Source organism: Mytilus galloprovincialis, chromosome 3 (assembly GCF_965363235.1).
Source record: "Mytilus galloprovincialis chromosome 3, xbMytGall1.hap1.1, whole genome shotgun sequence".
NCBI classification, from domain to species: domain Eukaryota; kingdom Metazoa; phylum Mollusca; class Bivalvia; order Mytilida; family Mytilidae; genus Mytilus; species Mytilus galloprovincialis.
In genome coordinates, this window is record NC_134840.1 from 106,733,590 (window position 1) to 106,755,496 (window position 21,907).

Sequence of the window (21,907 nt, forward strand, 5' to 3'; positions counted from 1 at the left end):
TGTTTTACATTTGTGATTTCAGGTCCTTTTATAGCCGACTATGCAAAATGGGCTTTGCTCATTGTTGAAGGTCAAACAGTGACCTCTAGTTATTAATATCTGTGTCTTTTGGTCTCTTTTGAAGAGTTGTCTCATTGGCAATCATACCACATCTTCTTCTTTTTTTTTATATGTACACTACTTTGGATAACACATTATATTCCATTATAAATGAACAGCACCCAGCCCCATGGAAAAGTCTCATTTGTACAACCAATAAAAATGCAGATTTATGGTAACTCTCATGTTAGTTAAATCCTTCTGAACATACATGGCAATAATTATACCAATAGAGTACTTACAATGCAAATTTCCATACAATTGTTATTTTTCAGGGGAATAACTCTTGTAACAACGATTGATTAGCACTGATTTTTGAAAGATTTTGTCATGCTGATATAAATCTATAACATAAGTTTCTCTAAAAATCTGGCAAGAATTGTACATGCGGAAGCATTAATAAGATTGAACCGCCTGAAAGATGGATGGGTGTCAGGTATTTTCTGAATCAGGCACAACACGACGTGGGAAAGGGGGGACAATAAAAGAATAAATCAGACAGTATAGATATTTTATTAAAGCAATAACAATGTATAACAATATAAAAATATATAATTAAAAAATAATTGAGAAAATTAACATATTCACAACAATTGTTTCAGAATGTTCTTTTTTTCATCGTTTAATAAAATTATAAAAATCAACATATTCACAAAAATCATTTGAAAAAACCACCCAACTCATTTTCATCATTAAATCATCTTGGTCAGTAATAAATACAAAATTGTCCCTCTAAGTATAGTATTATATAGAAAAAGCAATCTTTAATTACATTTTGTAGAATTACATCAACTTTGAGACAATAGTAAACCAGGTGCTCCGCAGGGCGCAGCTTTATACGACCGCAGAGGTCGAACCCTGAACAGTTGGGGCAAGTATGGACAAAACATTCAAGCGTGATACAGCTCTGAATTTGGATTGTGATCAAATTTTTGACATTACATGGGTTTTTTTACACAAAACAAATGTCAAGATTTTACAAATCAATTAAAGATTTCTTCTTATTTAAATCTAAAATTAAATAGTTGACACAGCATAGGTTTCTGACACAGAATGAATGTGGTCTAATGAACTTAAATTTTTTTTTTTCCCTTTGAGCAATTCACTATGCTGTTGAATATTAATCCTCTCAAAAAAATGTTTGAAGAAATTTTCTTTTTATTTATGAAATCTGAAATGAGAAAAATTTAACCCCCCCCCTTTTTTCACATCCCCGTTTCCCTTTTTCCAAAACTGATATCAATTCAAATTTCTAATGGAGTTTGCAACAATAACTACTCTTTTAAATACATCATAAAATATTAAAATGTAAAATAAAGTGCTTGTTATCACTGAATGGTAAAGATTGGTTGGTAGTAAAAGTGAATATACATTCTTTATTGTATAAAACAATAAAAAAAACTTCATCAGCAACATTTTATATTGGCAAATTTCCAATGAAGTTATTTACATAAAGTTATTGGCAAATAAAAATAGAAAATGACATCATAGTCATGTCTGGCAAATTTCCAACATACATTATCTAAAACATTTTAGATAAGATAAGGAAAAAAAGCTTCATCAGCAACATTTTATATTGGCAAATTTCCAATGAAGTTATTTACATAAAGTTATTGGCAAATAAAAATAGAAAATGACATCATAGTCATGTCTGGCAAATTTCCAACATATATTATCAACTACTATTCTATACAAAGAAAGATAACTCCAATTGAAAATTAATTGCTATTGCACAGTATTGTGCAATTAGATATTTCTTGCTATTGTGCAATACTGTGCAATTGAAAATTTCTTGCTATTGCACAATACTTGATATGGAATCCTGATTTGGACCAACTTGAAAACTGGGCCCATAATCAAAAATCAAAGTACATATTTAGATAAAGCATATCAAATAAGCCCAAGAATTTAATTTTTGTTAAAATCAAACTTAGTTTAATTTGGACCCTTTGGACCTTAATGTAGACCAATTTGAAAACTGGACCAAAAATTAAGAATCTACATACACAGTTAGATTTGGCATATCAAAGAACCCATTTATTCAATTTTTGAAGAAATCAAACAAAGTTTAATTTTGGACCCCCATTTGGACCAACTTGAAAACTAGGCCAATAATTAAAAATCTAAGTACATTTTTAAATTCAGCATATCAAAGAACCCCAAGGATTCAATTTTTGTTAAAATCAAACTAAGTTTAATTTTGGACCCTTTGGACCTTAATGTAGACCAATTTGAAAACGGGACCAAAAATTAAGAATCTACATACATAGTTAAATTCGGCATATCAAAGAACCCCAATTATTCAATTTTTGATGAAATCACACAAAGTTCAATTTTGGACCCTTTGGGCCCCTTATTCCTAAACTGTTAGGACCAAAACTCCCAAAATCAAACCCAACCTTCCTTTTATGGTCATAAACCTTGTGTTTAAATTTCATAGATTTCTATTTACTTATACTAAAGTTATGGTGCAAAAACCAAAAATAATGCTTAATAGGGCCCCTTTTTGGCCCCTAATTCATAAATTGTTGTGACCTCAACTCCAAAAATCATTCCCAACCTTCCTTTTGTGGTCATAAACCTTGTGCTAAAATTTCATTGATTTCTATTTACTTATACTAAAGTTATTGTGCGAAAACCAAGAATAATGCTTATTTGGGCCCTTTTTTGGCCCTTAATTCCTAAACTGTTGAAACCAAAAACCCCAAAATCAATCCCAACCTTCCTTTTGTGGTCATAAACCTTGTGTCAAAATTTCATAGATTTCTATTCACTTAAACTAAAGTTATAGTGCGAAAACCAAGAAAATGCTTATTTGGGCCCTTTTTGGCCCCTAATTCCTAAAATGTTGGGACCAAAACTCCCAAAATCAATACCAACCTTCCTTTTGTGGTCATAAACCTTGTGTTAAAATTTCATAGATTTCCATTCACTTTTACTAAAGTTAGAGTGCGAAAACTAAAAGTATTCGGACGCCGGACGACGACGACGACGACGACGACGACGACAACGCCGACGCCAACGTGATAGCAATATACGACGAAAAATTTTTCAAATTTTGCGGTCGTATAAAAATAAAATGCTATAACCCAATTCAGATTATATAATATATATTTTTTTAAAGTATTTTTATAGGAGACTATAAATCTAGACTCTATACTCTAAAAATGTCAAAATATAGTAAAGTGTAGTACATGTAGTAACTAATAAAAGGGTTTTGTTAGACAATCCTGTAGATATCCTGAAAAATTGACAGAGCTTATATACATTATGGTGGCACTGAAAACCATGATGCATTTATACACACACAAACCAATAAATGGACTAGAAAATATTAGACTACATAACAATTTACAAGTGATAACTTGTACGTGTATTCTCTTTTTCCATTCTCTATTTTCTGTTGAAATAATTTTTTTTAATACAAATTGAAGCTTGATAATGATAAAAAAAAAATTAAAAATATAATAAAAAAAAAGCTTGCTGTGCTTGGCAATAAAGTGTGTATCAAATAAACAAAACACAAAATATTCTAAAAGTCAAAATATCCAATATCAATGGAAGCAATAAGAGGGTCAATAAACAGAACAATTGAAAAAATAAGGAAAAGGCATTGTGAGGATTATTATAACTAGGATCTAAATGTAAAAATGTATCCTTGATTTATGAAAAATGACTTTAGATGAAAAAGAAAAGAGGGAAAACAAGAATGTGTCCTGAAGTGGGACAGACAGACGAACAAACTGACAGACAAACAAATGAACGGTTGAATGAACGAACCGACACAGACCAGAAAACATAATGCCCATAAATGGGGCATAAAAATGGCTAGTGGCTGAAATGTTTGAAAAATGGATTTCATTTCAATAATAAATTAATAAATCTTTCAGAATTATTAGATAAAAATGGCCCTCAAAATAAAGATCATATAAACAGATTGTTTGTTTGCTGTTAAACAACAAATGTTATATACAATTCTTTAAAAAAAAATTACATCTAAATTATAACTATGAATGAAACATCAAATGACCACCACCATAATATAGTAATCCTAAAATAAGCAAGTTCAAATGTACAAAATGTATTAGCAAACACAAGATGAAATGTCAGTTCTGTATTCCCAGCTGTTTCCCCAGAATCCAGTACATAAAAATCCACCAGGACCTTTCAGACCATACTCTGGACCAGTCACTACATAATCTGGCAGCAGGTTAGAAAACTACAAAAAAGAAAAAATCATTAAAATACATTTTATCAGACCAAATTTGTATCAATATCAAGGCTTCATCATAATGACTAATTAATTGTAACAAGAATGTGTCCATAGTACACATATAACCCACTCACACTATAATTTTCTCTGTTCAGTAGACCCTGAATTTGGGATCAAAACACTTATTTGGCATCAAAATTAGGAAGATCATAACAAAAGGAACATATGTACTAAGTTTCAAGTTTATTGGACTTCAAAAACTACCTTAACTGAAAACTTTAACCTGAAACAAGTCACTGACGGAAGGACAGACAGACGAATGAAAGGATGCACAGACAATAAAACATGATATCCCTGATTTGAATAAAAACTCTAAAAAAACAAATTTTTAGCCACTAACCCCTACTTTTCTATTCATAATTTTATAAGATATAGTTTAATAAGCTGTTTTTGAATATCTTATAAAATTCTTGTTATTTCTTCATGCTTTTTTAAAAGAAAAAGGTGATAAAGTGACATTTAATAAAAATCTAGAGCAAATCCTACCAAATTTTCAATGACTTATATCTCAAAATTAAGGGCATTGATCTATCATGTTTTTCTACCATTTTTAGTTCTGTTAATTAATATATGCTATCAATTTATTAATCTTTGAAAAAGCTTGTCATTTATAAATAGTGCAGCCTATACCCATGAGTAAAATACCTGGTATTAATCTTGTAACATAAAGTGATGCAAAATCTGGTGCTTTTTCATTTTAAACGTAAAAACAAATTATTGAGTTACCTCCCTTTGTATGATGTATTTTTAACACTTTTTGCCCATTATTCTGTTCTTTTAAAATTTTTAGCACCCAATATTATTCTCTATTTTTTGTTTTGGTCCATTTTTCTCTGTTCTTGATATTTTTAGCCCATTATTCTGCTTTTTAAAGTCTAGTACCTTATTATTCTATATTCTTTATTTTTTTGGTAAATTTTTCTCTATAATTATATTTTTGCCCATTTCTCTCTATTCTGTATACCCCCATCCACACCTTATTTTATAAACTCAGCATAGAAATTATTGAGACATCTCCTATCCACAATTCAGAAAATAACAAGATCTAAAATTATAAAATGTATTTGATTTTGTGTTCTGCCACATAAGTTTATCTATAGTTAATGTTAGTTTATTTTGCAAAAAAAGGGAAAGAATTCATTAATACCGGTAGTTGTCCATATAAAACAAAGCTAGTGGAAAGGGCATAATGAGTTGCATTGTATCTGAAAATAAATCATGATAAATGCAATAATGATTTATGCTCGAAATGGAAATTGAAAAATAGTTTATTCTACAATGAAAATGAGTTGTTTCCCTTTGCAAAATATTCTACAACTGGAAACAAAGCCAGTATTTTGTGTACACCAAGTGAAATAATGATTATATCATTATGTATGGTTTTATCTCTACTTGCTCCTAAGCATGATACTCACACATTACCTCGAAATTGGTTAAAAAAAATCTGTTTATTTATATGATACTTACAGGTGACCTTGTCATTGGTGGTATAGTGGGTGTGGCTAGTGATATGACATCATTTAGTCCTTCATAAGAGTTTGACATCAGTATCAGTACAATATAGTGATTCTTACAGGTGACCTTCTCATAGGTGGTATAGTGGGCGTGGCCAGTGATATGACATCATATAGTCCTTCATAAGAGTTTGACATCAATACAATATAATGATACTTACAGGTGACCTTGTCATTGGTGGTATAGTGGGTGTGGCTAGTGATATGACATCATATAGTCCTTCATAAGAGTTTGACATCAATATCAATATACAATATAATGATACTTACAGGGGACCTTGTCATTGGTGGTATAGTGGGAGTGGCCAGTGATATGACATCATACAATCCTTCGTAAGAGTTTGACATCAGTATCAGTGCAAGATTGTCTTTACCATTCGGTGCTAATGTAAGAAGGCCTGATTGAGGATCACTGAATTTACATTTTGATAATGAAAATGTAGAATCTGTAAAAAACAAAAGTGAAATCTGTTATAAAAAAATATCATCAAGTGATACATTAAGCATCTTTAACTATATATCTAACAGAGTTTTTGTTTCAATACACACTTCATGATCAGCTTATCTGAGATTTATAAAAATAAAATCAAATATACATATAAAAAATGATCACAAACATTTATTTTTCTACTTTTATGCAGGCGTTTACATAATATGGTTCAAATAAGGACTGTGAGATAGAGTTCTTCCCAAGTTTCTTGTCTGTGACTTTCAAACTCTAAGAACATGAAATATTTGCCACTGGACGTTAAGCAAACAACAATCAATCAATCAAACGCTATCTCTTATAATTTTTTTCAATATCTATCTATAACAGTTTGATGATGGAACACAATGTTACTCTGAAACTACATACTCAAATGAACATACAAGCTAAGTTTAGATGATGAAGACCATCAGTTCAAAGTAGAATTTACGATAGGTAATGCATGGCAAACAGACATAAAGTGATGGCAAAAGCTCACATGGACCTTTTGGTTCACATATCAGTTTAAAGTCAAGAATTCAATCAACTAGTTTGTAAAAGATATTGGTCTATTTTATTCATTTGTAAACCAAGGTATTCCAGGACCTTTTGACAAGGACAAAATTTGTATATACATCCAAAGTAAGTTCTTTAATCATACATAACAATTTCAGCAGGAATTAATGAAATCTAAGCCGTCATGTTATATAGCATGATAAACACTCATTAACCATATATATTTCATATTAATTGACAGCTTGTTTGCATCAAGTCAGGCGATTCTACTATTACTAACACTATATAAAAGGGTCACACCACAGTTACAATCATTCTTGCCTTAGTCAGCATAGATATCAAGATGAGTTTCTATACAACAGTATTGACACTATTGTTATTGGCAGAGATAGTAATGGGGTCATGTGACACAAAATTAGGTAAATAAAATTATATTTTTTTCAACTTTATAAAATAATAAAAATATAGAGTTATTAAAATGAAATTAAAATGAACTAATATCTGGCTAAAAGCTATTGTTTCGAATAAACTTTTTTGGCTTATAAGATAACAAACATGTTTTCTTCTTATTTTGTTACATGCAATACAGTGGGTAAAAGTTATTGCTTCAATTTTTTTTCTTCAAATTAATAGAAAACAAAATCTTTAAGTTGGTTCACTACAAAAGTAAGTGAAAATATTAAGCATACATGTTGAATTATGGACTTGCAAAAAGAACATATTAAATATACTCCAATCGTTTCATGATGCAATATTTTTTTCAGAGTGTTCACTCCTCAGTGATCTCCTTGAAATGTCAATGAAACAAAAAAGTCCAGGTTAGTTTCATATTTAATTACTTTTATGCTACTAATGTGCTGTTTGCTCAGTCAAAATGCTGCAAATGCATTAACTTTGGTTTTATATAGACAAATACCAAAATATTTTATTTGTTAGAGTTTTCAGAGATGCAGTAGAAAGAGAACAACCATACATTTTCTCAAAATATATAATTTTTTACTTGGTTTGAAACAGGATAGTAATTTAAAAGCCTCACATTCTACATATTTCTAATCCTTCAACAAATTGGACATTAAAATTTTTATATTTCATAAGACAATGTATATATATACTTATTCTAAACAAGTCTAAATTGAAAACAATGTTCAAACTTATGATTGTGTTGGATAAAAACTGCAATTTTTATATGTGTGCATGTAACAAATTTCGTTGTAAAAGGGTCTAAATACAGCACAAACAACATTTTCCAAAAGACCAAAAGAGTGAAAAAACATATCTTTTACTTATTCTATACATAAAATTTCTTTTATAACCTAATGAACAGTTACATAAAATGTAATAAAACCTTTTATCCACAACAAACTTGAATAATTTGTTGCTGCTGAACTTGATGATTATATGGATTAAAAGAGATGCTATGTATTTGTCAATGAGACAGCAACCCAACGCCAAAAATAACTGAGTTGACTGCATTGAAAAAAAGCAACTTGATGATTTATTAAATATCTTTCATTTTGAGGCTGGTACAATTATAATGTGAATGTCTACAATAAAATCCCTTTCATTTCATATTTTATTTTGCAATCTTCTATGTACATTTTTTTCAATAGCATTTTACATTTTCTCTTACTTTCATTTTAGATAAAGGCTGTCAGTGTCTAAGTAGAACCACAATCCCAGCCTTTCAATCAATGCTTAGTAAATCACAAACCCCAGGACACAACAGTGTTATCAAGTTTGACAAAGTTGTAACCAATATACGAAACGGCTACAACCCAACCACTGGTATTTTTACTGCACCTGTTGCTGGAGTTTATCAGTTTTCTTATACAGTCATGTCTCAGGAAGGAAAGTATCTGATTGTCTACCTCTCTATTAATAATATCAACCAACAAACTATATGGCTGAAAGGTACTAGTTATGAGACTGGAACAGCCAATAGTATATCAAATCTTAAGAAAGGAGACCAAGTTGCAGTAAAGTCCCATGGCAGTCATACTGTTTACAGTAAAAATGAAGCCCCGTATAGCTGGTTTTCTGGCTATCTCATAGCACAATAAAGTATATATAATTTTGTTAGTTTTTCTTTTCATTAAAACTACATGCTAGAAAGAACTTGTATTCCTTACCTAGGTCTTTGTACACCTTTAACAACTGACACCTTAAAACATTGCGGAATAGAATAGAATTCACTACAAATATCCTTTTTGTTGATCTTGTTTTGCTGTTAATTTTTTTCTGTTTAGTTTCTCTCTATCTTCTTTACTTTTTGCCCAACACGCAAAAAAGGGTGAAAAATAGATTTGTCGGAACAACAAGTATGTACAATGTACCAGCTAGCAAATTATCAAAGTCCATGATACCCAAAGCCCAAAAAATGAAAAAAATCTTAATTAGAGAACTACTTCAATAATCTTGTCTTGCTGATATATATTTTTGTCTGGCCTGCAACGAAAGGTGCAGTACATGAGACATACTAAGGGATTTCTATCTGCGGACGGCATTAACTATTTGTATAAAGCTTTATTTTTTAGAAGGTTGAAAACCTAGATGCTTCATACCTTGTATGCAGATACTTTATGTTACGAAGTTTCTTTCTGTCATATGTCCATTATCCTTGAACTAAATTTCATGGTTCAGAGACTGCTTGAAAAAAATATAAATTTTTATCATGTGGATTTCTCACTTATGAGCAATAAGATAACTATATTTAGTATACAGGTTCTTTGCAAAGTCTTCATGTCTTCCCGACAGAATTCACCTGACTTCAACCTCATTTCATGGATCAGTGATGAAGGTTAAAAGTTACTAGATTAGGTCATTTCTCAAATACTATAGGCAGTAGGTAAACTTTTTGTGGTGTATGGAATGATTGTCAGTCTGACAGGTTCATCTGACCTTGACCTGATTTGCATAATACATTGGTTGAAGTTGTTGTGTTTTGGTGTGTCTTTCAGGTACAATAAGTAAAATAAAATTCAAAGTATATTTGGTGTATGTTATGATTGTATGATATACATGTTGGTCTAGGTGGTATCATCTGACCTTGATGTCATTTTCATGGTTCATTGTTCCATGTTAAGTTTTTAAGTTTTGGTCCATTTTCCAATTACTCTTTAATGGATCTTTAAGACCTTTAAAAGTTGTCAGTAAAACAGGTGAGACATTTCAGTATGTATGCACTGTTGTGTTTTCTAAAGTGTCCATCTATCTACGGTATTATAAGTTTCAATATAACAGGCAGAAAAAAAAATTAAGGGTTCCGCAGAATCCAGTGTCTCGTCTACTTTTGCTGTTAATTGCAGGCTCAACACAAATTAGGAAAAAAAATAATAAATATATTTCTCTTGATACTATCTTTTGATTGCAAGAAGCTTCTGTCTAAGTTTGGTAAAGATCCAGGATATTTTATGAATCTAATAAATGTTTTAAAAACTTTGTATGTGATGTTTTCCATTTATAAGTAAAATCCAGGATAGTTTAGGAAAGTTATCACAATTTAAAAAACTTTAAACTTCTTCTGAATGTAATGTTTCCTTGCCGAAAAACAAGGTCATTTATAAGTAAAATACGGAAAAACAGGATTTTATTTTTACAAAATTTACTTCTGTCCAAGTTAGGTAGAAATCCAGGATAGTTTAAGAGAGTTATTAAAATTTCAAAAACTTTAATCATAGAGTGAATATTTGTGGACGCCGCCAAAATGTAGGATCGCTATGTCTCACATTTTTGACAAAAGTCATAGGCACGACAAAAATGGGTAAAAACTCTCAGTAAAGAGCAATAACTTTTATACAGATTCAACTGAAAATTTCATTAGATAATGTCATGCTGATCATATTTGTTGATTTGAGTTTATATTGTTCTATTATAATTTTTTCAGATATTTATAGGCAAAAATGCAAATGCAAAAAACAACTTGAATAAGGAAGCTACAAACAATTTAACTCATGATGACTTATTTGTAGATCTGGCCTTGGTAATGACTTTTGCTATTTGAAATTTTTTTTTCTCTCTGTGTATCATAATATTCAAGATTAATCTCTCTATGTATTATGATCTTCAAGATAATAGGCAAAAACGAAAAAAAATTGGTAAAATTATATTTAATGGCAATTACTCCTACAAGATGTCTTCCGACAGTTTCTATGTAAATGAACAAAAGGCAGATGTCAACATTCTACATTATTTGAGCCCCTGTCAGATTTTCTCTTTTTAAAACCATTTATATTGAAGAAAATGAACAAAATTTACATTTTATAACCAATGTTATATTTTTTAGCCATTTCAGTCATGTTAGTTGGTAGGAGGGCTTATTCGACACATTTATAAATCTAAATTCCGGAATGGTTAAATTTGGTCAGGTAGTTTCTTAGGAGAAATTGTTTTAAAAGCATAAGAACGAGGTTGACGGATGACATAATAAGAAAAGCTAAATTGATAGCTTGTTTGCATCAAGTCAGGCAATTCTACCATAACTAACACTATATAAAGGGTCACACCACAGACACAATCATTCTGGCCTAAGTCACCATTGATATCAAGATGAGTTACTACACCACAGTATTGACACTATTGTTCATGGCAGAAATAGTTATGGGGTCATGTGACACAAAATTAGGTAAATAAAATAATATTATTTTCAACTTTATAAAATAATAAATTATTGAAATGAAATTAAATTGAACTAATAACTAGCTAAAAGCTATTGTTTCGAATAAACCTTTTTGGCTGATAAGATAACAAACATATTTTTTTCTTCCTATTTTGTTACATGTAATACAGTGGGTAAAAGTTATTGTTTCAAATTTTTTTTCAAATTAAGAGAAAACAAAATCTTTTAGTTGGTTCACTATAAGAGTAAGGAAAAATATTAAGTATACATGTTGAATTATGGAGTTGCAAAAAGAACATATTATATATACTAAAATCCAATCGTTTCATGATGCAATATTTATTTTCAGAGTGTTCACTCCTTGGTGATCTCTTTGAAATGTCAATGAAACAAAAAAGTCCAGGTTAGTTTCATATTTAATTACTTTTATGCTACTAATGTGCTGTTTGCTCAGTCAAAATGCTGCAAATGCATAAACTTTGGTTTTATATAGACAAATACCAAAATATTTTATTTGTTAGAGTTTTCAGAGATGCAGTATGAAGAAAACAACTATACATTTTCTCAAAATATATAATTTTGTACTTGGTTTGAAACAGGATAGTAATTTAAAAGCCTCACATTCTACATATTTCTAATCCTTGAACAAATTTGACATTAAACATTCTATATTTCATAAGACAATGTATATATGTACTTATTCTAAACAAGTCTAAATTGAAAACAATGTTCAAACCTATGATTGTGTTGGATAAAAACTGCAATTTTTATACTTGTGCATGTAACAAATTTCTCTGTAGAAGGGTCTAAATACAGCACAAACAACATTTTCCAAAAGACCAAAAGAGTGAAAAAACATTTTTTAATTTATTGGTTTACGGATCCGCCGACCCGATTTTGCTGATTTCCAAAATAAAAATAAAATTCACTTTTCACGTTTTTTTATTCCCGCCGACCTTAACAAATGCATTATCCCTGAAAAATAATTAAAATATTTTTTTTCCTGAAATGAAATGCATTAATCACTAACAAAATTGACAACAATTTCTGGTGTGAAAAAAAAACCTTCCAGTTTACGTTTCTAAATATAGACAAATCAATTATAACTGACCTTGAAATGTCGTTTGCGCAAATAATTTTGCGGAACGAAACTTGTGTTTAAAACCAATTACACAATAAGTTTGTTTACCTTATTTGTCATCACTCCCTAAGATGCATCATCTCATAGAAATAGACTTGTCCAAATGTGGACAGGGTGAAGGCATCAAATTAAAGAACTGAATATTAACAAATCATTAGGAATTTTCTTGTTTTTATAGGTAATAAAAAAAATGTCGTTCATTTGGATAAAAAAATGGGAATGCAAGACAACAGATTAACCCGATATCGTTTTTCCAGTGGACGATTCTATTAGGTTTTTGACACCTGTGTTGAAACTTATTTTCGTACGACGTCTATGCATTTTTTCTTTATCAGTTTTCGTGCTTGAAGATCATTATTTACCAAGTTTTCTAGTATTGATTAAGAGCTACGCGAATCTATTTTTCTTGTTTCTGAAATGATGATTTAATTTCGTCCTTGTCTGTGCATCCCCCCTTTTTTTTACTGTAAATTACTAGACAATGTCATGCGTAGTTTATAACAGCTGAGCAATAATATTTCATCGAACTAAAATGATGATAAAATAGCATAACAAACATATTGCTAGAAAGGTGAAATATATATTGATTTTGCATATTTTTTTGTCTTCAAAGATGATTTTTTTTCTTTTTTTTTTTCCCGACCGACCGACCCGACTTTTTCATGGGGAAAATCCGTAAACCAACAAATTAAAAAACCGTGGCCTAATAAACAGTTACATAAAATGTAATAAAATCTTTTATCCGCAACAAACTTGAATAATTTGTTGCTGCTGAACTTGATGATTATATGGATTAAAGGAGATGTTATGTATTGTCAATGAGACAGCAACCCAACACAAAATAAACAGCTGCGCCATGAGCGCATGATACGCCCGACGTCTTATGTGGAAGACTTATGCAATAATCATAAATAGTTTCTGAGAAAGTTTTAAGTAATAACCATATATTGTTTTAGAGACACGGCGGGACATGTGAAACCCCCCACCCTGTTTTTATTTTACAAAAAGCTAAATATTACCAAAAAAACCCAAAAAGTATAGAGATCTTTAGATTAATATAACAAAGAAGTGTGTAAAGTTTTAAGCAATAATCATAAATTGTTTTTGAGATATGGTGCGACATGTAAAAAACCCTCCCCTGTTTTACAAAATACTCAATAACTCAAAAATAAAATTTTGAATAATCACCAAAAAGTATACAGATCTTAAGACTAATAGAACAAAGAAGTGTGTAAAGTTTTAAGCAATAATCATAAATCTTTTTTGAGATACGGCACAACATGTAAAAAAAAAACTCCCCCTTTTTTACAAAATACTAATAACTCAAAAATGAAATTTTGAATCATCACCAAAAAGTATACAGATCTTTAGATTAATATAACAAAGACATGTGTAAAGTTTTAAGCAATAGTCATAAATAGGTTTTGAGATATGGCGAGACATGTAAAAAAACCCTCCCCCTTTTTTTACAAAATACTCAATAACTCTAAAATGAAATTTTGAATCATCATCAAAAGGTATACAGATATTGAGATTAATATAACTAAGAAGTGTTTAAAGTTTTAAGTCATAATCAAGAATCGTTTTTGAGATACAGTGCGACATGTGAAAAAAACACACTCCTGTTTTAGTTATAAAGTGCCGTAACTCAAAAAGTTTAAATCTTATTTTCACCAAAAAGTATACAGATCATTTGACCATCATAAGAAACAACTATATTAAGTTTCATAAAATTTAGATAAGTCGTTCTCAAGTTATGGTGCGACATGTTTACGCCGGGCAGACGGACGGACGGACACCGGACATTTGTATACCATAATACGTCCCGTCAAAATTTTGACGGGCGTATAAAAAACTGAGTTGACTGCATTGAAAAAAAAAGTAACTTGATGATTTATTAAATATCTTTCATTTTGAGGGTGGTAATATTATAATGTGAATGTCTACAATAAAATCCCTGTCATTACACATTTTATTTTACAATCTTCTATATACATTTTTTTCAATAGCATTTTACATTTTCTCTTACTTTCATTTTAGATAAAGGCTGTCAGTGTCTTAGTAGAACCAGCCTTTTAATCAATGCTGACTCATCAACAATCTCTTGGTGACAAAAGTGTTATCAAGTTTGACAAAGTTGTCACCAATACACAAAAAGGCTACAACCCAACTACTGGTATTTTTACTGCACCTGTTGCTGGAGTTTATCCGTTTTCTTGTAATGAGTGAGAATGGAAAGCACCTGGTTGTCTACCTTCCTCAAAATAATATCCAGCAACAAACTACATGGCTGAAAGGTTCTAGTCATGAGACTGGAACAGCTAATATTATATTAAATCTGAAGAAAGGGGATCAAGTTGATGTAAAGTCCAGTGGCAGTTTTACTATTCACAGTGATAGTAGTGGCACATACAACTCATTTTCTTGCTATCTCATAGCGCAATAAAAGATATTTAATATTAAAACTAGATGCTATGAAGAAGGCAATATAGGAAAGGTATACTGACATAAGTGGTCTCTTAACACATTAACTCCAAATGGAGCTTTCGTTAGTAGAAGCCATATCAATTATGTGTATCAGCAGGGGGAAATGTAAAAGCATAACAATATAGTATATATGCCAAGACACATAATTAACAGCGCCTGGTGATGTTTCATAGACTAACCGGTTTCAGTCCAAAAAGGACCTTCATCAGACGAAGAATGGTGGATTAATGTTTGCACCCTATTTATAAAGATATGGTACCCGGTGGTAACATTAATATATATATGAACTCAAATGTTAACGCTGTTGAGATCTACCTATTGTCCTTTTACATCAAAACTGTTCTATTTTTAGGGCATTCTGCAATTTTGGTTGGTAGCAAGGGTCATGATCTTATCAGACATATTTGTAAAACATATGACACTTCAATTTCTTTTTGCAGGTAAAAAAAAATGCCTACCTACCTACCCACTGTCTCTACCTTTGGGTAGGGTTTTGGCAAACCAAAATATTTTTAAGTGTGGCCTCACCTGAATGGGTCTTAAATGCATGTACACCAAAATCCTGACACAACCTTTTCTATCTCTATCTTTAACAGTTGGATAATGGATCAAAATGTTACAAACTAGGTACTCTTATGAATTTGCAAGAAAAGATTAGATGATGAGGCCCAGCAGCTTCAGAAAAGAAGAATTCTAAAAGCCAATGCAGGGGGAAGGTTACAGAACAGGACAAACAGATATAAAGTGATAGCAAAAGCTCACATGCACTTTTTGGTCCATATCAGCTTAAAGTTAAGGGTTCAATCAACTGGTCTGTTGTAGTAAATATTGGTCAATTTTTATTCGCACGTAAAGCAATGTGTTTTGAGGACCTTTTGTCAAATTTACTCTGAAAGTGAGTTCTTTAAACATACCCGAAAAAAAACCCAGCAGAAAGTAATGTAATATAAACTGTTAATATTGCTGTCATGTTATAGGACATGATAAAAACTCATTAACCATATCAATTTCATATTAATTAACAGCTTGTTTTCATCAAGTTAGACAATTCTACCATAACTAACACTATATAAAGGGTCACACCATTGAAATCAAGATGAGTTTCTATACCATAGTATTGACACTATTGTTATTGGCAGAGATAGTAATGGGATCATGTGACACAAAATTAGGTAAATAAAATAGTATCATTTTTAACTTTATAAAATAATAAAATTATGGAATTATTGAAATGAGGTTAGAATTAACTAAAATTCTGGCTAAAAGCTATTGTTTCTAATATACTCTTTTGGCGTATCAGAGAACAAACATATGTTTTTTTCTTATTTTGTTTCTTGCAATACAGTGGGTTAAAGTTCAAATATTTTTTTTCAAACTAAGAGAAACAAAATCTTTTAGTTAGTTCCCTATAAGAGTATGGGAAATTATTAAGCATTCATGTTGAATTATGAACTTGCAAAAAGAATGTTATAAAAGATACTTTCATGATGCAATATTTACTTTCAGAGTGTTCACTTCTTGGTGATCTCCTTGAAATGGCAATGAAACATAAAAGTCCAGGTAAGTTACATAAAAATAACTTTTAGGCTACAACTGTAATGTTTGGACAGTCAAAATGCTGCAAATGCATAAAATTTGCTTTTAACAATGATCTATACATACATTTTTTTCTTCTATTTTACAAGTTTACATAAATGTAATAAAACCTTTTTACCACAACAAACATGAATAACTGTATACCGTTGTTCAATCATTATAAGAATGACTTAAAGGAGATGTTATGTACTTGATGTATTTGTCAATGACAGAATAAACTGAGTTGACTGCATTGAAAAAAAAGTAACTTGATGATTGATGACATTTCCCTCATTCTGAGGCTGGTACAAATATCATGCAAACGTTTACAATAAAAATCCCTCATTTTGAGGCTGGTACAAATATAATGAGAACGTTTACAATAAAAATCCCTCATTTTGAGACTGGTACAAATATCATGGGAACGTTTACAATAAAAATCCCTCATTTTGAGGCTGGTACAAATATCATGCGAATGTTTACAATAAAAATCCCTTATTTTGAGGCTGGTACAAATATCATGCGAACATTTACAATAAAAATCCCTCATTTTGAGGCTGGTACAAATATCATGGGAACGTTTACAATAAAAATCCCTCATTTTGAGGCTGGTACAAATATCATGCGAACGTTTACAATAAAAATCCCTCATTTTGAGACTGGTACAAATATCATGCGAACATTTACAATAAAAATCCCTCATTTTGAGACTGGTACAAATATCATGCGAATGTTTACAATAAAAATCCCTCATTTTGAGACTGGTACAAATATCATGCAAACATTTACAATAAAAAACCCTCATTTTGAGGCTGGTACAAATATTATGCGAACGTTTACAATAAAAATCCCTCATTTTGAGGCTGGTACAAATATCATGCAAACGTTTACAATAAAATCCCATTCTATGTTTCATTACACTTTTTAATTCATGTCCTTTCCAATTTTTACACTAGCAATCATAGCAATCATAGTCCATTAAAGTTGAATTATTTAAAACACTACAAGGCTTACAAACAGTAATTTTGATAGCTTTCATGTTTCATACATTTTTATGCCCCACCTACAATAGTAGAGGGGCATTATGTTTTCTGGTCTGTGTTTCCGTTCGTTCGTCCGTCTGTGCGTCCGTCTATGCGTCCGTTCACTTCAGGTTAAAGTTTTTGGTCGAGGTAGTTTTTGATGAAGCTGAAATCCAATCAACTTGAAACTTGATACACATGTTCCCCATGATATGATCTTTCTAATTTTAATGCCAAATTATAGTTTTGACCCCAATTTCATGGTTCACTGAACATAGAAAATGATAGTGCAAAGTTCAGGTTAAAGTTTTTGGTCAAGGTAGTTTTTGATGAAGTTAAAGTTACATCAACTTGAAACTTAGAACACATGTTCCCTATGATATGATCTTTCTAATTTTAATTCCAAATTAAAGTTTTGACCCCAATTTCATGGTCCACTGAACATAGAAAATGATAGTGCGAGTGGGGCATCCGTGTACTATGGACACATTCTTGTTTTTTTATGTTCTCTTACTTTCATTTTAGATAAAGGCTGTCAATGTCTTAGTAGAACCACAATTCCAGCCTTTCAATCAATGCTGACTCAACCACAAACCCCTGGAGACAAAGGTGTTATCAAGTTTGATAAAGTTGTTACCAATATACGAAATGGCTATAACCCAACTACTGGTATTTTTACTGCACCTGTAGCTGGAGTTTATCAGTTTTCTTATACAGTAATGACTCTAAAAGGAAAACATTTGGTTGTCTACCTTTTTCATAATAATATCCAGCAACAAACTACATGGCTGAAAGGTTCTAGTCATGAGACTGGAACAGCTAATATTATATTAAATCTGAAGAAGGGAGACCAAGTTGCAGTGAAGTCCCAAGGCAGTTACACCATTAACACTCATAAAATTTACCTATATAGCTGGTTTTCTGGCTATCTCATAGCTTAATAAAAGATATTATACTGCTAGTTTTCTTTTTCATTATCACAAGATGCTAGAAAGAACCTTTGTAGCTCACCTAGGTCTATTTACATCTTCAACAATGGACACTATTCAACCTCATCCACAAGGAAAACAATTGTGACACATTTTTGTTGATCTTGTAAGGCACTTTTTTTTTACAGTTAATTCCTCTCTATCTTCCTGAGATTTTGTCCAAAACACAAAAAATAAAAGGGTAAAAAACTCATTTGAAGGCAATTATTCCTAGTAGAAAGATTCAACAAAATTAGTCTCATTTGTAAATCTTGTCTAACTGATAATTTTTGCTATCTAAGGTGTCTTTTTATCTATTATAAGGTTCAGGAAAATGGACAAAACACTAGAAATAGATAAATATCATCATTATAGAGCAATAACTGCAATAAAGATAAAGAGGTTTTTTGCCATTACCTATTTATAGTAGGTTTTGCTGAATATTTTTGCTAATTTAAGTTTCTATCTATCCACTGTTATTATAGTTTTAGATAACACCTAACAGACAAAAACACAAACAAAATGGTAAAATTCAGTATAAAAGGGTAAGAACTCCAATAAGGAAGCATCAGACATTTTAAGCAATTGTGACATCAATATCAATGCGAGATCGTTTTACCATTTGGTGCTAATGTAAGAAGACCTGATCAAGGACCACTAAATGTACATTTTGATACTGAAAATGAAGAATCTGAAAAAACAAATGTGAAAAACTTGGGAATATATGTAACAGTATTTTTTCACTAGTAAATTCATAACTAGAGGCTCTAAAGAGCCTGTGTCGCTCACCTTGGTCTATGTGAATATTAAACAAAGGAAGCAGATGGATTCATGACAAAATTGTGTTTTGGTGATGGTGATGTGTTTGTACGTCTTACTTTACTGAAAATTCTTGCTGCTTACAGTTATCTCTATCTATAATGAACTTTGCCCAGTAGTTTCAGTGGAAAATGTTAGTAAAAATTTACAAATTTTATAAAAATTGTTAAAAATTTACTATAAAGGACAATAACTCCTTAGGGGGTCAATTGACCTTTTCAGTCATGTTGACTTATTTGTAAAACTTACTTTGCTGTACATTATTGCTGTTTAAAGTTTATCTCTATCTATAATAATATTCAAGATAATAATCCAAAACAGTAAAATTTCCTTAAAATTACCAATTTTGGGGCAGCAACCCAACAACGGGTTGTCCGAATCATCTGCAATTTCAGGGCAGATAGATTTTGACCTGATAAACAATTTTACCCAATGTCATATTTGCTCTAAATGCTTTGGTTTTTGAGGTACAAGACAAAAACTGCATTTTACCCCTATGTTCTATTTTTAGCCATGGCGGCCATCTTGGTTGGATGACTGGGTCACCGGACACATTTTTAAACTAGATACCCAAAAGATGATTGTGGCCAAGTTTGGATTAATTTGGCCCAGTAGTTTTAGAGGAGAAGATTTTTGTAAAAGATTACCAAGATTTACGAAAAATGGTTAAAAATTGACTATAAAGGGCAATAACTCCTAAAGGGGTCAACTGACCATTTCGGTCATGTAGACTTATTTGTAAATCTAACTTTGCTGAACATTATTGCTGTAACAGTTTATCTCTATCTATAATAATATTCAAGACAATAACCAAAAACAGTAAAATTTCCTTAAAATAACTAATTTAGGGGCAGCAACCCAACAACGGGTTGTCTGATCCATCTGAAAATATCAGGGCAGATAGATATTGACCTGATAAACAATTTTACCCTGACAGATTTGCTCTAAATTCTTTGGCTTTTGGGTTATAAGCAAAAAACTGCATTTTACCCCTATGTTCTATTTTTAGCCATGGCGGCCATCTTGGTTAGATGTCCAGGTCACCGGACACATTTTTTTAACAAGATACCCCAAAGATGATTGCGGCCAAGTTTGGATTAATTTGGCCCAGTAGTTGCAGAGGACAAGATTTTTGTAAAAGATTACTAAGATTTACGAAAAATGGTTAAAAATTGACTATAAAGGGCAATAACTCCTCCATGTAGACTTATTTGTAAATCTTACTTTGCTGAACATTATTGCTGTTTACAGTTTATCTCTTTTATCCTTAAAATTACCAATTTAGGGGCAGCAACCCAACAACGGGTTATTCGATTCATCTGAAAATTTCAAGGCAGATAAACAATTTTACCCATGTCAGATTTGCTCTAAATGCTTTGGTTTTTGAGTTATAAGCCAAAAACTGCATTTTACCCCTATGTTCTATTTTTAGCCATGGCGGCCATCTTGGTTGGTTGGCCGGGTCACCGGACACATTTTTTTTAAACCAGATACCCCAATGATGATTGTGGCCAACTTTGGTTTAATTTGGCCCAGTAGTTTCAGAGGAGAAGATTTTTGTAAAAATTAACGACGCCAGACGACGCGGGACGCAAAGTGATGGGGAAAGCTCACTTGGCCCTGTGGGCCAGGTGAGCTAAAAAGCGATCAACTTGCAAGTATTTTCTTATATGCAGGTGTTTACAATTTTCTTTTTATGGAAGAATCAGTATTTATATGGTCCACACACATATTACTCAACAATCGAGAACTATGAGATAGATTTCTGCAAAAGTTTCAGGTCCATACATACTTAACTTTCAAACTTTTATATTTAAGCAATCTTCAGAAAGAATAATCCAAACAAGAGGCTCCTAAGGGCCTGAAAGGAAGACTTAGACTTTTTTTTGCAGGTTTTGCATTAATGATAATATTTGTTGTCACAGTTTACACCATCTTTTCAAAATTAATTGGCAACAACATGATAATGTGAATACTGTCAATTTAAGACAATTATTACCTTAGCAGTTATCCAATGGTTTCAGTCAACCACTATTTAGAAAGAAATATATTCATGTATTTCTTATTAAATCGTCATTTAAGGATGATAACTCAAAAATGGAGTCAATTGATTATTATTCTGAAATAACTTGAAACATTGGAACAGCATGCTGATCATTTTGATTGAATTTCTCTTTTTCTTCTTACTCTAATGAATTTGCAGGCAAAGTTTAGATAATGAGGCCAAGCGGCTTCAAAGAAGAATTTTGAAAAGATAATGCAGGGTGAAGGTTACAGAACATGGCAAACAGATGCATATGACTTAAAAATTGAGGGTTCAATCAACTAGTTTGAAGTAGTACTGTAAAATTACTAAATATGGGTCGATTTTGTTCATTTGTAAAGCAATGTATTCCAGGACCTTTTGTTAAG

At 31.2% G+C, this 21,907-nt stretch overlaps 3 protein-coding genes and 1 pseudogene across 3 annotated transcripts in view; 3 read left to right on the plus strand and 1 right to left on the minus strand.

Moving 5' to 3' along the window:
* Positions 1–596: 596 nt before the first annotated feature.
* Positions 597–21,907, minus strand: part of LOC143066871 (uncharacterized) — a 68,570-nt gene continuing 47,259 nt past the window's right edge. The window contains exons 14-15 of the mRNA XM_076239682.1: positions 6,157–6,332; positions 597–4,318 (exon numbers count right to left, since the gene is read on the minus strand). Of these exons, the coding sequence (XP_076095797.1) occupies positions 4,184–4,318; positions 6,157–6,332 (311 nt within the window). The 3' untranslated portion in view covers positions 597–4,183. The remainder of the gene's footprint in view (positions 4,319–6,156; positions 6,333–21,907) is intronic.
* Positions 7,178–8,941, plus strand: LOC143069708 (complement C1q-like protein 3). The gene is made up of 3 exons (XM_076244478.1): positions 7,178–7,287; positions 7,633–7,686; positions 8,510–8,941. The coding sequence occupies exons 1-3, from the start codon at positions 7,212–7,214 to the stop codon at positions 8,926–8,928; spliced, it is 549 nt and encodes a 182-aa protein (XP_076100593.1). The 5' UTR covers positions 7,178–7,211; the 3' UTR covers positions 8,929–8,941.
* On the plus strand, positions 11,396–15,070 carry LOC143069713 (complement C1q-like protein 3; annotated as a pseudogene).
* Positions 16,202–18,669, plus strand: LOC143069712 (collagen alpha-2(VIII) chain-like). Its single transcript, XM_076244482.1, has 3 exons — positions 16,202–16,283; positions 16,618–16,671; positions 18,234–18,669. Exons 1-3 carry the CDS (start codon positions 16,208–16,210, stop codon positions 18,647–18,649), a joined length of 546 nt encoding a protein of 181 aa, XP_076100597.1. The 5' UTR covers positions 16,202–16,207; the 3' UTR covers positions 18,650–18,669.

Coding starts and splice junctions, on each gene's coding strand:
- LOC143069712 (XM_076244482.1), top strand. CDS start 16,208: ATGAGTTTCTATACCATAGTATTGACACTATTGTTATTGGCAGAGATA. Junction 16,284..16,617: donor ATCATGTGACACAAAATTAG/GTAAATAAAATA, acceptor ATTTACTTTCAG/AGTGTTCACTTCTTGGTGAT. Junction 16,672..18,233: donor AATGAAACATAAAAGTCCAG/GTAAGTTACATA, acceptor CTTTCATTTTAG/ATAAAGGCTGTCAATGTCTT.
- LOC143069708 (XM_076244478.1), top strand. CDS start 7,212: ATGAGTTTCTATACAACAGTATTGACACTATTGTTATTGGCAGAGATA. Junction 7,288..7,632: donor GTCATGTGACACAAAATTAG/GTAAATAAAATT, acceptor TATTTTTTTCAG/AGTGTTCACTCCTCAGTGAT. Junction 7,687..8,509: donor AATGAAACAAAAAAGTCCAG/GTTAGTTTCATA, acceptor CTTTCATTTTAG/ATAAAGGCTGTCAGTGTCTA.